The 15572-nt window shown below is 48.7% G+C and overlaps 1 protein-coding gene across 3 annotated transcripts in view; it reads right to left on the reverse strand.

Annotated features, from left to right (window-relative positions):
• MORC2 (MORC family CW-type zinc finger 2) overlaps nt 1-15572 on the reverse strand; it is a 43003-nt gene that overhangs the window by 4708 nt on the left and 22723 nt on the right. For all 3 annotated transcript variants that reach the window (XM_024239665.3, XM_024239664.3, XM_024239666.3), the window contains exons 6-24: nt 14999-15107; nt 10766-10925; nt 10549-10660; nt 10091-10216; nt 9416-9495; nt 8619-8701; nt 8282-8367; nt 6748-6888; nt 6498-6652; nt 6266-6394; nt 5615-5720; nt 5162-5294; nt 3905-3979; nt 3437-3817; nt 2714-2845; nt 2120-2174; nt 1543-1684; nt 1199-1423; nt 1013-1106 (exon numbers count right to left, since the gene is read on the reverse strand). In XM_024239665.3, coding sequence (XP_024095433.2) covers nt 1013-1106; nt 1199-1423; nt 1543-1684; nt 2120-2174; nt 2714-2845; nt 3437-3817; nt 3905-3979; nt 5162-5294; nt 5615-5720; nt 6266-6394; nt 6498-6652; nt 6748-6888; nt 8282-8367; nt 8619-8701; nt 9416-9495; nt 10091-10216; nt 10549-10660; nt 10766-10925; nt 14999-15107 — 2524 coding nt within the window. The remainder of the gene's footprint in view (nt 1-1012; nt 1107-1198; nt 1424-1542; nt 1685-2119; nt 2175-2713; nt 2846-3436; nt 3818-3904; nt 3980-5161; nt 5295-5614; nt 5721-6265; nt 6395-6497; nt 6653-6747; nt 6889-8281; nt 8368-8618; nt 8702-9415; nt 9496-10090; nt 10217-10548; nt 10661-10765; nt 10926-14998; nt 15108-15572) is intronic.

Consider the following 15572-nt stretch of genomic DNA (forward strand, 5'->3'; position numbering starts at 1 on the left):
GCCACAGAGACTGTGTAGCCTGTGAACCTGAAATTACTTGCCAACTGGCCCTCTACAGAAAAAAAATGTGTGGACCTCTGCCCTAGACATAGTTTGGATGACAGTTCCTTCAGCTCAAAACTTTTGCAGGCTGTCCTCTTCATACAAAGTTTAAGCCAGTATGACTTACACTGGGGATTCAAGACACATCAGATCCTGACTTTCAGGCCCCTCGACCCTAAATGCTCACCACACAGCCTGCTGCCCGGACCCCACTCCCAGAGCCTGTGCTCACAGAAGCCCCCACCTCAAACACTCCTTTTCACTTACACAGGCAGGCACTTGGCAAAACGCACATTTTCTTCCAACTCAGTTGCTCTCTCTGCCCCCCAGGCCACCACAGCCCTCCATAGCCTTTCTATCCACTTTCTCAGCACTCACTGCTCCTGCCCTCATGTCCAGCTACCTGGTAACAACTCAGTCTCTACTGAATGTTGAGCCTCTTGAAGGCAAGACTCTCTTTTGCTGCTCACTATGAGGTCCAGCAGACACCTGCTTGGGCAAGGCACCCCTTCAGCATTTGCTGGGTTAAGTAAGATCCAATGCTATGTCCACACATCACAAGCTTCTCTATACCTCCTTCTGAGAGTCAAGTTCTATGCACTTTGAGCCTCAGCTCTTCACTGTTGCCTGGGACAGGTTTACTCCCTCTGCTGGGGCAGAAGAAAGGGGGTATGCTTGTCATAAAATGTCAAACTATACCTGCTATCCCTAAGGGATGACTCAACTCCTAGCACCTGTGGTGGGAAGGGGTTGGCTTTCTGCACACCAGAGTCATATCCAGCTAAGCCAATTTTTTTCCCACATCATAAAGTCTCCTTTCAGCAGGAGAGAGGCTGGCTGAGATGGAGCACACAGCTGAGAGCTAGCAACTGCAACAAGCATAACAATCATAATCACAACAGTTACAACAAATGCAGGGGCAGGGGTGGGGGAATAAAGAGTGTGGAATCGAAGGTCAGGCCAGACTCACCAGAGGAAAAGATATTAGCTCATCTGAATTCATAGCACTCAGCTGCTTCTTGGAGATGGGGAAACTTGGAGGCAGGAAGTACCGTAAACAATTCCTAAAGAAGGCAGGGACAGTAATTCAGAATGGCATGGAGCAGGCAGAGAGCTGCTGCTGGCCCTGGGGTGGGAAGACAAAAGACATATGTACCGGAGGATCTGGACGAGCAGGTCGATGGTCTCGTGATTGGTGCTCAGGGCAGTGGTGTCAGGCTCAATGCGGAGGCATTCGGAAGTGGAGGGCTCTGTCACAGCTATGGCCTGCTGGGCCACAGGGCCCACCTCCTCCTCCCCGCCCTCCTGTTGCGTATCGAGGCTCTGATGTTCCGGAGAAGGGGGTTTCATCAGCCGCACATCCTCACTGCCTTTCTCCACCCTGTGGAAGACACACAGTTTATGTCATGTCTGACCCGGGCTCCCAGGATGGGCTGCTGGCAGGGAGGCCGGGGATACCTCCTTCGAGGAACCACTGCTCCTCCCTGATTGGGGCATTACCAGCGGTCTCTTGGTGTCGTGTCTGTGGGCACGTAGTCAAACTTCACCTTCCACCGCACCACATGCTTGCCCACCTCCACGGCTGTGACACGGCCCGTGTACCACTCCCTGTTCACACGCACCTCCACGTGCAGCCCTTTATCTGACAATGTAGACAGAGGTGCGAGTCAGAAAACTAGCCTAGAGTCCCTCACTTGGCCTGGGCCACATTGAGAAAAGCAGTCCCCAGGGTTTGGAGGACAGGAACACTTAGGTGCTTGCCCCCACTACACCAGGGACACGGAGACCAGGGACCAGCCACCATGGTCTCCTTCCCCATCTGTTATGAGGGTGCCAAAGAGCAGGAGAACAAGTGACCGCCAGGAGTGAACACCAAGGAATTAGTGTTAAAAATAACCACAAAGGGGTGATCCCTTCAGAATTCTGCTTGGGATTAGACTTGGATCCACTGCTGCACAAGAGCCCAGACCCAGGACAGATTCCATGAGCCTTTGGTAAACTGCTGCTGGTAAGGGGCTCCACTTCCACTCCCACTCCCACCCCCACCACAGGCTGCCAAGTCACTCCCCCAGCTCACCTTTCTGAGCTCTCTTGAGGTCAGCCGAGTCCTCTTCCCCAGCACTGTCTGAGAGCTGCGTGGAAAGCAGTCTATTAGAGGCATCCCCAGTGCCCCCCAAGAGCAGACTTGTGCCTTATTGGCCACCCGGGGTCATCAGCCATCATCTTCACGACTTCCTGTGCTACAGTTTAAATCACCAAGCCCCACTGAGAGCCACACTCCAAAATCACTGTCCAAGGTACCTACCCTTCTGCTACCTTTATGAACAAGACAGCAGGCAAGGGACATGTGTTTCAAGCCTCACTGATGTACGTCTGTGTGACTTCAGGCCTGTGGTTAAGCCAGAAGCCAGTCTCACTCAAGACCCTACCCGGCACCATGTTTAGTCACTTGTGTAACTGAGAGTCCTTGAGAGATCACTAGGCTTCTGGAAGGCTCATGACACGAATATAAACAGAGCTGGTGCAGACTGCTGGTGGGGGGTGCAGACTGCTGGTGGGGGATGCAGACTGCTGGTAGGTGGTGTAGACTGCTGATGGGGGGTGCAGACTGCTGGTGGGGGCTGCAGGCCCTAGAGAGGGAGGCTTTGAGAACCTCACCTCAACCACTCACCTCATTTGAGTCCTTCTTTTCCTCCTTCACAACAAATCTGCCCCGCTTGCACCTCTCCTTCCTCCTCTCAGCTTCCTCCTCAACTTCTTCCTCATCAGAAGCTATGACACTCCGCTTCCGACTAGGGGTAGCCTACAGCAAGAGGAGCGTGAGGATGTGAGGGGCCCTGTTCAGCCTCTAAGGAGCAGGAAGAGTTCATCTAGCCTAAAGGAGCCGTTCCAAGAGGAGCTGTACTCCCTGCAATCTCTGCCTGACATTACTTGGAATATACACAGGCAACCCATTGGCCCCTGCGCCATAAGGATCTTTGCTCAAAGCTGTCATAGGAGAAGCTTCTCAATTCCCTTCCCACCTTAAGTCTGCCTGGCCAGCTAGCTGTCATCGCCCCAAGAACCACCGACCACTGCCGCAGCCCACTCAGGCTACCTGTCACCAGATGACTGACCTAAGCCCACACTTCGAGAGCCAGTGGAGGTGACTCAAGTTTGTGGCAGACCAAAACTCGGAGGGAACAGTGAAGAGCTCGCTGTACAGGCAACCGATGTGCTGTCTGGCCCCGAACAAGTCCGTTTAGCTATCAAGGCTTCCCCTCCTCAGGGGCAGCAGCAAAGCTTTAGATTCAGTATCTTCCCAAGGCTCCCCCAGTACAGCTGTGACACTGCACAATTCCATTCCTACACTACTGACACTGGGCTGGGGGATTAAGGAGGACAAGCATCTCACCGGGGAGAGTTTGATGGGTAGCTCTGTCTTCTTCACCACTGGAGTCTTGATGACTTTGGGAGAAGGAACCTCCCGAGGGCTCTTGGAGTTGGGCAGTAAAGATGGTGACAGTTGCTGCACCAGAGGGGCAGGTCGGGATGCAGTCTTGACAAGAGTGTTGGCAGGCTTTCGGGGTGCCTCAGGTGGCTGGAGCAGCCTGGATGTGCTGGCCTCCTCCCGGGCTGCCAAAGCAGGGAGCTTTGGGGTACTGCTGATGACAGGAGCCTTTCGGGGCTGGCTGGCTGGTCTAGGAGTTGGCAAAGAAGGGGGTCTGCTGGGGGCATTCCTGATCACAGCAGGTAAAGGGGGCGACCGAGGACGCTGAGGTCTACGCACAGGTTCCTAAAAAAAGGCACACAGAGAGTGAGAACACTGATCCCTAGCATGAGACACCTGAGGAAAAGCCCTTCCCAGGCCCCTGGACTTCACCTCAGTGGAAGGTCTGGTGGTCACTTCCAAGGGCAATTTCTTCAGGTCTGCTTGGGAGCGGATGGGTGTGGTTTTCTGCAAGGCAAACATCATGATGAAGTTGTTTGCATATTTTAGTATACTTGAGCAAACTTTTTGGATAGTGTCTGGAACCAGGGACAAACAAAATAGAAAACCTGAGCCACAGTCCTACTCTTGCAAACCTCCCGTTCTCATTGGGGAGACACAAAATACATAAATACTCAACCATCAGCAAATTACAGGAAACTGTGATTAATCCAGCAACCGAGAGACTGGCAAAAAGTGTCAATAGACTAAATTCCTATAAAAGGAACCCAAAAAGGTAGAAAGGACCCGACGGATAGGGAAAACTTGGATGAAGCCAGAAAGGACAGGTGGGATTTAGCAGCTAGGGAGGCATGCATAAAACATCATGGGTTAGTGAGAGCACATCTGCACAGACACAGAAGCCAAAAAGGGAAGTGGTTGTGTACTAAATATGATAAACAGCTGATATCACAGACATATCTAGAAAAAAAATAGAAAAAATAAAAATGTAAGTGAATAAGCAATTTAAAAGGAATAAAAGTGGACACATGAAAAATTATGCAATCTTAGAAATATTAAGGAAATTAAATTATAAAACATGCATCTTTGCCTATGAAATTTGCAACGACATTTAAAAACAATGCTCTCATATACTGCTGGTAAATAATAGAAATTAACACATCTCTGGAGGGTACTTTAGAAATAATTGCAAAAAGCCATAGAATTTTACAATGGACCTTTTAAGTCCTTTAATTTCACTTCTAGAAGGTCATCAAAACAATTATGTGTATGTATTAATATAAAACATATATATGGCATTATCTCCCTATTTCTATTAAAAAATATATGTGTATTATGTGTAGGTATTCATGAGTTCATGACAAGTTGGAAGGATGTATGGTTAATGATGGTTACCTCTAAGGCAGAATTTTTATTTTCTGGAGTTTTATACATTCTAAATGAATTGGACCACTTTGAAGTATATAAGCATTTTTTCTTAAGAATAAGCAAGGTGTTATTCTTAAAATAACACTGTTGGCAAATAGTACACGTGGACCTGGAGGTTGGGGTTGGAAAGCTTTGGCAAACACATGCGGGTGAGTGGAGGGTAAAACTGAGCCTGAGGGAACAGGAAAGCTACTGAAGGTTCCTGTCCCAGGCAGAGCCCTGACACAGGCTGGCTTTGCCCACTGACCATGACCCACGTACCTGAAGGGCCTCCAGCTTCTCCTGCTGCTGGCGAATTTTCTCTGTCAGTTGTTTCTGCTTCTCTTCCTGCGTCTTCATGTCCTTTCTGAATGTTCCCAGGGGAACCTTCTGCTTTTGTTCAGAAGCCTCACACCTGTAGAGAGAAGGTACTACAGAGGTCGTGGCAAACAGAGCCCCAAGCTGGGCAAGGACCTTTCTCTTCAGCCAGTCTACACTGTCTGTCACAAGAGCAACCACCTCAGAGTTCCCAATGCACAGAATTAATCATATACACTGCAGGACATACATCTATTTTTATTTCTTGGGCAGTTATTAGGTGTGGCAAGACAGAGATGTAAGGTATGTGCACTGACCTCAAGAAACACAGTGAGTTATTTATCCCGACAGTAGAGAGAACAGTGAGGGGCAGGGGAGAAAAGTACCCGCAATCCCCTTGTTAGAGAATGTGCTCACCGGTCCTGTTCAGGATCAGGGTTCATGGAGCAAACCCAGGTGTCAGGGTAATCTTTTTCCACAGAACTCAGCTGGAAGGGGAGGGTTCTCCATTTCAGACACAAATCTGCAGAGAACAAAAAAACCCCACATATCAGCCACCCCCACCAACTCTATCTGTAATCCGGGCTCCTCACAGGCCCACCACAATGATGCCCCAGACTTTGTAGGCAAAGATCTTCACTTGGGCTCCAACTCTGCCTATCCTTAGAGAATACTAATTCTTCTCAGGGACACTGATTCCAGGAAGGGTGGAAACTTAATATGGTGGACTCTTAACACCCCCAGCCCCTCTCCCTTCTTTATCAAGATCCTGGCTCAGTCATCCACGCACACCAGAAACCATGTGGTACCAAACCAAGTGAGCCTGGCCTCGCTGCAGCTGGAGAAGCCTGGGAGGACAGATGACCTTCTTTCTCACTCAAGAGGGACAGGTGAAACTCAGCAAAGCCTCAAGACTGAGCTCACAGGGCCATCATCAAACAGACTTGGATCCCTAGGGGACTATAAGTCCATGAATGTCAGTCAAGTCAGGAGGCTGGCAGGAAGATAGAGAAAAGAGGCTTGTGGGCTGATGGAACTGAGTCGGGGGGGTCCAACCACCCAACTCACCACACTGGATGGTGGTGGGGATTTCCATAGCTCTCCGGCGTTTGTAACGCAGCTCACTGGATGGGGGCTGGTTCCAGTTGGCAGAGAGGTAGCCAAACTCATCCCAGAACTTGATGATTCCCCGCTGGGCTGGAAAGCAAACACCGATACATCATGTTAGGAGCCAGCCTCTCTCTCTCCCTACATTCAGGTGAAGAGAAAAGGCAGAGGCCCAGCAGCCCAGCCCCATTACCAATGGCAATGTCCTTCCAATACTGCGCCAGGTGCTCCCCCATTGCTCGGAGCAGGTGCCGGTACTCCTTGGCATCAGCAAAGTCCTGTTTGTTGTGTGTAGGCTCCAGGACTAGGTAGGGCACATCAACAACCCCAACAACCCCGCCACATGCCCTACAGGGAGAAAGAGAACAAGCTCTGTCACCCCACTGGCAACACCCTCCTGCCAACTATCCTGGGCTAGACAGCTCTCTGTGGGTAGTACTCACATGCCCCCTTCCAGCTGTGGGCCTACTTTCTCATACATTTTGATCAGCCGGCTACAGTTGTAGATGAACATGCCATCCAGATCCCGGTGTTCAATGTTGACCCCAAAAACAAAATTCAGTTCCTTAGGTTCTTTAAGTGCTCTAAGAAGACAAAAAAATTCAAGCAGATCTACAAATCGGCACACAAGCACCACAGTGTTTAAGATTTGTTAAGCTTAAGCTTAAACTTGAGACATGTTAAGCCAAAAGTTTTGTATCTCTATTTGATGTGTAACCTGTTAGACTTGATATGGACATGCACTGGGCACCAACTCGAAGCATCCCTAATTAGAAACATGAGTGTGGCTTTTTGGCAACAGGGATGGGTTTAAATATGAATGGTTTATTATGAAGCTGCTGCAAATCTGTGCAAAGACAATTATATGGTGGAATAAACACCAGGTTATCGTCATACCTTCCCTAAAATTCCACTAGTGTGATAGTAAATTATTATAATTTTTTCTTTTTTTGAGACATAGTCTCGCTCTGTCGCCCAAGCTGGAGTGCAGTGGTGCGATCTCCGCTCACTGCAATCTCCGCCCCCTGCATTCACACCATTCTCCTGCCTCAGCCTCCCGAGTAGCTGGGACTACAGGCGCCCGCCACCATGCCTAATTTTTTGTATTTTTAGTAGAGACAGGGTTTCACCGTGTTAGCCAGGATGGTCTCGATCTCCTGACCTCGTGATCCACCCACCTCAGCCTCCCAAAGTGCTGGGATTACAGGCGTGAGCCACCGTGCCCGGCCAATTATTATTATTTTAAAAGGCAAAAATTCACAAGAATAATAAGCATGTGCAAGAAGACACCATCATGTGATTACTATCAACAAAATCTTAGAGCTGAAAAGCAGATGGATGAGGAGTGGACTGACTTGGAGAGAAAAAACCTGAAACCCATGCCTGTGCCAAGGAGGCCAACAAGAGGCAAAACAGTAAATCAAGCCACAGAGTCCAAAGTGGATCCAGACATGGAGGTGGGACAAGCAGGTAACTTAATGATCCAGGACAAATGCTGGTTCTAAATGCAAAAGTATACAACACTCAATCTCCAGCATTATTCTACATACGTAACCACTGAGGAGAAAATGAATATGAAAAAATATATACGTAACATAAAAAATACGGTAGTATCACCAGGTGGTAGAAGTATAAGGGAGTTTAAAAATATTACTCCTTAAACATTTTATATTTTTCAAGTTTTATACAATGAGCATTTTATACATCCTTTAAATGAAAAGAAAGAAAAAGGGAAGAAAAGGTAAGACAGTGCCAAAGGATGGTTTTGGTGCTCAAGCTGAGGTTGTCAGCCCTGCCCTGTCTTTATGACTCAAAAAAGGGCTGAGAGCTCAGATTAAGACCTCCCTCCTGCAGGGGGCATTTGACAAGCATTTGGCATTAAAACAAAGCAGTCTTGGTGACAGAATAGCAACCTGTCAATAATCAGTACAAAAGCTACGTCAGTTTAAAAGATCCAAGGACAGGCCTGGCACTCACCGCTGCTTGGCCTCCTTGATCCTCTTCTTGACATCAGCTTCTCTGCGCAGAGTGATGGCTGTGTTCTGGACCTGTCGCAACATCACCTGCACACATTGACATCAGGTGAGGGGAGGAGGCACTCTAGGCCACAGCAGGGAATATTGAAACATTACATCTAAAACTTCTCAATTTATCTCAAAGATGTAAAACCACACCTGGAAATTGACTTCTTTCTACAGAAAACAGCCCTCACTGGGGACAAACTCAAAAGCTGTGTTTTACTTGACCAGGCTCATGGGACATGGGCTCCTAAGCCAGAAACGCTGGAGAACAGCCGCCTGGGCTGGGACCTTACCCTGGAGTCCCGCGTGAGGTCTCCACCTAGGCGTACTTCTAATGTCCGAGCTTTGCTCTCTGCCTCCCGCGCCTTCTCTTCAGCTGAAACCCAGAAGAGAACATGGTAAGGAATGCAAAGGTTCAAAACTCTTGGTCATCCCTCCTGGATCCACAGTACTGGACACGAAGTGTGTACACCACCAAGGAAAAGAAGAGTTGGGGGAGCTATGGCTGGTGAGCAATGTGAGGGCAGCCTCTGTGCCTGGACGGCAGTCAGTTGCAGAAGGAAAATCTGCCATTCAAACCTATCATGGAGGCCCCAAGGAAACTTTACAAATGAACCAGAACAGGTTCAAAAAAAAAAAAAAAAAAAAAACACCTAAGGCAACCAGTTAAACGCCCAGCTTGAGCTGGACGCTAAAGAAGTCTTCAGCCAATCACTCTCCAACAAGCAGCTGAGAAGCCCTGAACAGCGAGAGAGCCCTTGAGATGTCTGCCCTGAAGTCAGGAAAAGCAATTTCACAAGTATTTGCACCAGAGAACTGAGTGGGATTCTTCAGTTGAGATAAGCCAAAGAGTTGACACTTTTAGGCCCTATAAATGGCAGAAGAAGAGAAAGTGGAGTGTAGAAAGAAGAAATGCTGAGGGAGTTGGCATGTAGTGAAAGGGGCTGCAAAGGAATTGAACTATGCTTCAGGAGACCAGCCTTGTCCCTGAGTTGTGGATTCAGCCTTTTCCTGGAACCCCACTTTGCCCACAAGCAGCATACCCCAGATGCACACCCTCCCCCAACTCCTGCACCCAAAATGGCATTACCAATCCTTGCTACGTGCTCTGCTTTCTTCACCTCCTGCTCCGCACGGGTCTTGAAACGGCTTGACGTGTACTTGTACATCCTGATCAGTAGAAAAAGCAAGCTGATGGCCCACGCAGCAGTGGGGCAGGTGGCATACCCAAGCACAGGAAGCACCCTGCCTTCCTGCCTCCTCCCAAGCTGTGCTGTCCTGGCCCCTCGCGATGAGACAAATCCAAGCTCAATTCAGCAAAAAGATGCAATTCCTTATTCCACTTGCCCTTAGCCTCCTGCTGTCTTTGATAAGCAACCTCACCATTCACCAGGGGTGTCATTCATCCCACAGCAGAAACAAACCTCAGGAGTAAGCCAAGCCCACTGCTTTCCTATATAGCGTCTAAAGGCCCCTTGGCCCTAAAGCCAAGAGACTCAGACAGCTCACTGAGCCAGGCAGGGCACCCTCCCTGTCACAGAGGCGCACACACTCAATGAGCTTAACCAGCCACCTCCACAGCTGATCTGTCCCTCCCCTAGGACCCAGAACTGACCCTGTGACCAATCACAGGCAACTTAAAGCCCCAAACGTAGTCAGCACTGCCAGAGCCTCTTATACAGCATCCCTCTAACAATGCCCCAGAGAAACGCGGCCACATCCTCGACCCATGGGAGACAGCAGGCCAAGGTGCACTGGCCCGTACCTGGGCTTGTACAGGCAGCAGGAGAGCCTCTTGGTCTGCACCTTGTGCCCATGGAGGAAGATCCTCATCCGGGGATCAATATAGAGCACAGCGGCATAGGCACGGAACGAGCGCCGCTCTGGCTTCCTGGAGAAGGCAAAAACAGAGAAATGCTGTCACCTGCTCCACAACAGGCCTGACCAAGGGCACAACATCCTCTCTGCAGGCTCTCCACCTTTCCATGTTAGGTACTGACTTCTCCTGCTGCCCTGAACTGGTGCTCCCTTAGTGTGAGCACCACATCCCACCCCTCTCACGTCCTCAGCACAGGTACCCCACAGGCAACTGACCTGGCCCTACATACTACCCTACCACAGAACACTGGGCAATGAATGTGCTCTCCCCTCTTTCCCTGAAGCCACCTCCTGAGAGCACAAACGCCAGTTCCAGGGCCTCCCTCCCTTCCCAGCCACACTCACGTGCCCTCTGGGGTCGTCTCTGCCATCTGGATATCTCTTGGATTTGAGATTATGTCTAGTTCTGGCTCTCCATTATCCATGAGTTTGAGATTGAAGATGATCACCAATGTTCCTGAGAAACAGAAATCTTTTGTCCTGACAGATCCCCTGGCCCACCCCCACACTACTTGTGATTCTGGAGCTCCCAGATTCTAGGGCCTATAGGCTCAAAGCCTACCGCTGTCCCCAGGAATCTTCATAAATTGGGTCATCACTTCCTCCTCAGTGCGGAAGGGAGAGTACTTATAGATGAGTTCTGTCTCAATGGCAAATTTCTCTACATTGTCTGTGACAGGTTCCCGGGTCCGAGCATTCCAGGTGGGCAGTGGGACTATCACCTGTGGAGTAAACATGAGCAGGCACTTTAAGGGAAGCCCCAGAACAGCCTTCCTCCCAAATGTGCATCTCTCTTGTCCCTCCCCACAGTAGCTCCACACTGCCCTGTAGGTGAGGCCCAAGCTCCACAGCCTGGCACCAGAGCCTCTGTGAGCTTCAGGGCTTCTGCCTCTTCCGAAGACTCGGCCACACAAGACTACTTCCTTCAGGAGATGTTGGTTTATGTGCTTAGGGTCTCTGCATGAGAAGTTCCCTGCTTGGGACGTCCCTGGTCATTTTCCTAATTTGGTAAAAATTCTACTCTTACCACTAGGGAAAATATATTTGCAATTATCTAGTGAATCAGTAAATACACATAACATAACCTAAAACTCAGCAATTCCACTCCTAGGTACATACCCTAGGAGAAACTTTTGTACAGATGTACCAGTAAACATGTACAAAAATAACCCAGGCCTGGTGCAGTGGCTCATGCCTGTAATCCCAGCACTTTGGGAGGCCGAGGTGGATGGACTGCCTGAGCTCAGGAGTTCGAGACCAGTCTGGGCAACACGGTGAATCCCCGTCTCTACTAAAATACAAAAAATTAGCCGGGCGTGGCAGCATGCGCCTGTAGCCCCAGCTACTCGGGAGGCTGAGACAGGAGAATTGCTTGAACCTGGGAGGTGGAGGTTGCAGTGAGCTGAGATCGCGCCACTGCACTCCAGCCTGGGCAACAGAGCAAGACTCCATCTTAAAAATAAATAAATAAAAATTACGCAAATATCCATTCTAGAGTGGCCAAATTAAACTATACAATGGAATACTATGTAGTGATACAAATGAACTAACCGCTACTAGCATCAACATGGATGAACAACATAAACACAGTGTTATATGAAATAAGATACAAAAAATACCTATAGTAAGAGTCCATTTCTAAAAAATTCACAAATAGGCAAAACTAAACTATTATTTAAGAATGCATATAAGGGTGACAAACTATAGTGAAAAAGAAGGAAATCATTATCACAAAAGTTACCTGAAGGCAGTTCCTTCAGGGACACAACAAGAAATATGACTGATGAGGGCACACAGCACACTTCTAACATCAGTCTGTGATGGTGGCAATGCAGGTGTTGGCTTTAAAATTGTCCTCTGAACTGCACAAATATTTCAATACACTCTTCCATTTATGTGGAATTTAATTTAAATAATGTCTAAGTGATGTTTTAAAAAATCCTACTCTTTCTTCAAAAACCCAACCTCATATGCCACTTCCCCAGAGGCTCCTCCCTCCGTGGTTACGAGGCCGCAGCCCTTACAGAGCTCTGCAGATGGCTGCCTGAAGGATTTCCTCTGCAGGGCAGGCCAGACTAAGCACCTCAGGGCTTCAAACCCTTAGGAAAAAGGGACTCTGTAATCTTAACAAGTGCTGGGGTGATAAACTGTTAAGTGTTCTGAGACATTTTGCTGGGTTTTTTTTTTTTTTTTTTTTTTTTTTTTGAGACGGAGTCTTGCTCTTGTCGCCCAGGCTGGAGTGCAATGGCGTGATCTCAGCTCACTGCAACCTCCACCAATGGCACGATCTCAGCTCACTGCAACCTCCGCCTCCTGGGTTCAAGTGATTCTCCTGCCTCAGCCTCTCAAGTAGCTGGGACTAGGCGTACACTGCCATGCCCAGCTAATTTTTGTATTTTTAGTAGAGATGGAGTTTTGCCATATTGGTCAGGCTGGTCTAGACCACATGATCTGCCTGCCTCAGCCTCCCAAAGTGCTGGGATTACAGGCGTGAGCCACCGGGCCCAGCCCATTTTGCTGGTTTCGAAGCTTTGTGCTGCAAGTATTCAACCCAAGGGCTGGTCTGGACACATTCCTCCTCAGCTGAAAATGATCTTATTTTGAAATCTTGGCTGAGTTTGCACTAGAGTACAATCCAAAATAGCGACCTTCTAGCACCAAGTAAGGAAAAAATCTCAACCTAGCCTCTCCACCACGGGAACTGAGTTCCATTTGTGTTCTATAAACCTGTACCTCACTACGCCTCCCATTCTTCACAGCCGTCCCAGGTGACAATGGCATCACTTTAAACATTGGCGTTCACTCCCATGGGTACCCCATCCCTCCCCTCAGGAACACTTCTCCTTTAGTTTCAATGGTACACTTGCCCAGTTTTCTTCCTACCTTTCTGGCTACCCCTTTGTCCCTTTGGCCCCCTTCTCCTCTCCCCGACCTTTAGATATTGGCATGCTCTAGGTCCCAGATCCTCTTCTCACTCTATTCTCTCCATTAGGTGACCTTATTTGCTACCAAGAATCCTGAAGCCCCCAGACTTCCCCCAAACGCCAGACCCAGACTTCACTTTGCATGTCCAGAAGAAACTTACACTCTTCCCCTCCATACTTCCCCTCTTCATTCTTCCCAACTCCAGAGACCCCACTCCCCAACTGCCACAGCAGAACCTATGAGTCATCCATGACTCCCCTGCTTCGCTTTCGCTTTCTACTAATCAATCAATCACCAAATCTGTGGGTCCCACATCCTAAGGAGATGGAAACTCCATATATTTCTCTCACCTCCCTTGGGCGAGTACCGCCAAGCTACAGAGCCTGGGCCTCTCAACTGGAACACTCCAACACTCACCCTAACCTTTCCAACCCAATCACCACACAATCGCTACATGGACCTTCTTAAAAGAATCTGATACTGGCACATCCTTGCTTAATAAAGCCCCACACATTCATCAAGGCCCCGAGGTCAAGCCTAACCTGGCCCTCTCTGATCTCCAAAGGCCACCACCTTTCTCCAGGTGGCCCTGCAGCCAAGTTCCCTCCCACAGCCCTCAGGGCCTTAAGCAGACTGCTTCTACTGACTTCTATACCCTCCTGTCACCATCCTCAGTCCTGTATCAGGAAACATTCCTGAAAACCCCAACCCAGGCTATATTTTCCTATCCTACTTCTCCTAGAAGCCTGCTCTTTCCAGCTGCCACGCTTCTCTCACTCAAGTATGCAGAATGAACTCACATACCACACCAAAAAGGCAAACAAACCCACTGGCTTGCTATGTAATGATGGAAGGCCTACCACTTCCTACCTGAACAAGTTTGCTATGATTAAGGCTCAGATCTAAACAGAACCAGAACAAATTTAATCACAGCTTATCAACACAGATGAATTAAATTGTAAATCTGAATTCAATTACCTGCTTCTGTGGAAGACGTGGATTTCTTTCTACAGAACCTCTTAGCCCCCTTCTTTCAAGCCCTGGCCTCTATGTCTTACATAGGAAAGGAGATAAGAGTCCAGTCTGAGGCTGGGTAGTCCACAGAGCTGCCCTGATCCCCCACAATGAGGGGGCATAGACCTCACCAGAAACAGCTCTGCAGATATCTGAGCCACAAGGAGAATCGGCCAAATGTGTGTTTAGCTTACACAGTCAATTACTAAAATGATTTAAACTCAGAATATTCTGGATTCATTAGTCCTTCCTTCCAGCATAGCAATAATCACTGGGGCTGTGTAGCAGCCACTCCCAAGGTGAGACCCAGAGCATCAGCTCTCTTTTCCTGTTTTCCATACACTCACCTGCTTTACTACCTGCCCAGGCTCTCTGTAGGTATCTGAGTCATAGTTTCTGACATAGAGTTAACACATTTCCTCAAAAGGAAAATGAGCTCATAGCACATTTCACAAAATCACCACCAAATAGGAAAGACACCATGATCAGGGAAGCCCAAAATACTCCCCCTGATAAAACAATGCTCCATGGTAACACTCCTCCCCAGGATGGAATTCAAGTGGCAGATCTAGAGGAGCTGCAAATCCAACTCTTAATTCCTGCCACTTGACAGTCTCATTCTCGGAAACAGTTGTTCTTTGAAGTGCTCTGAGATTTTGCTTCCTCTCACATTAAAGTTATCTACCTTAACCCCCTCAACCAATTCATCCAGCCAGCTAACTGCGTAACAATTAGGGGGAATGTGTTCCAATCCTGCAACCCCAAAGAGTCTAGCATTGCAAACAACGTATGAAAACTGCCTGGGCAGACTCAGGAAATGGAGACTGGTGATTCAGACCACGAGAATGGGACCTACTTCATCAATGCCTTCTTCCTCATGAAAGGTGCGAGACAGGAAGAGGCAGGTCATAGTGTCTTCTTTCTTGGTGAAGAGTATAAAATCCTTCCCAATGCGCATTGAGCCCCTGAAAAGGAAACAGAAATATGTTATTCTCCCAGGGAGTCAAAAGCTCATCTGCAAAAGAAATCAATCCACTCTAGACATGATTGAAAGTGCTGTTGGAGGGCTCTCCTAAAGGCCTCCCCAGGTCCCAGGACTGTGTGCTGAGTTCCACAACCCTTGTTCCCTCTCCATCCCCCAACACTCCTTCCTCTGCTTTTCCACAGGCCTGTAACTCCTTAGTCTTTACTTACAACGTTCTCAACCACACCATACAGAGTTCTCTCACCACCCTTCTAGGGCGGGCTCATGGCAGACCACCAGCCCCAGGTTAGTCTCACTCCCCCCACAACGCTAAAGAGTAACCCTGCTGTCTTTGAGCTCTTGGTTCATCCCAGCCACATGACAGGTGCTGTGCCCTCTGACTGCACCACCATCAGACTTTAGTAGCTGGTACCCTCGACACGTCATCTTCCATGCTGACCACACC

This window comes from Pongo abelii, chromosome 23 (genome assembly GCF_028885655.2).
Source record: "Pongo abelii isolate AG06213 chromosome 23, NHGRI_mPonAbe1-v2.0_pri, whole genome shotgun sequence".
In the NCBI taxonomy this organism is placed as follows: domain Eukaryota; kingdom Metazoa; phylum Chordata; class Mammalia; order Primates; family Hominidae; genus Pongo; species Pongo abelii.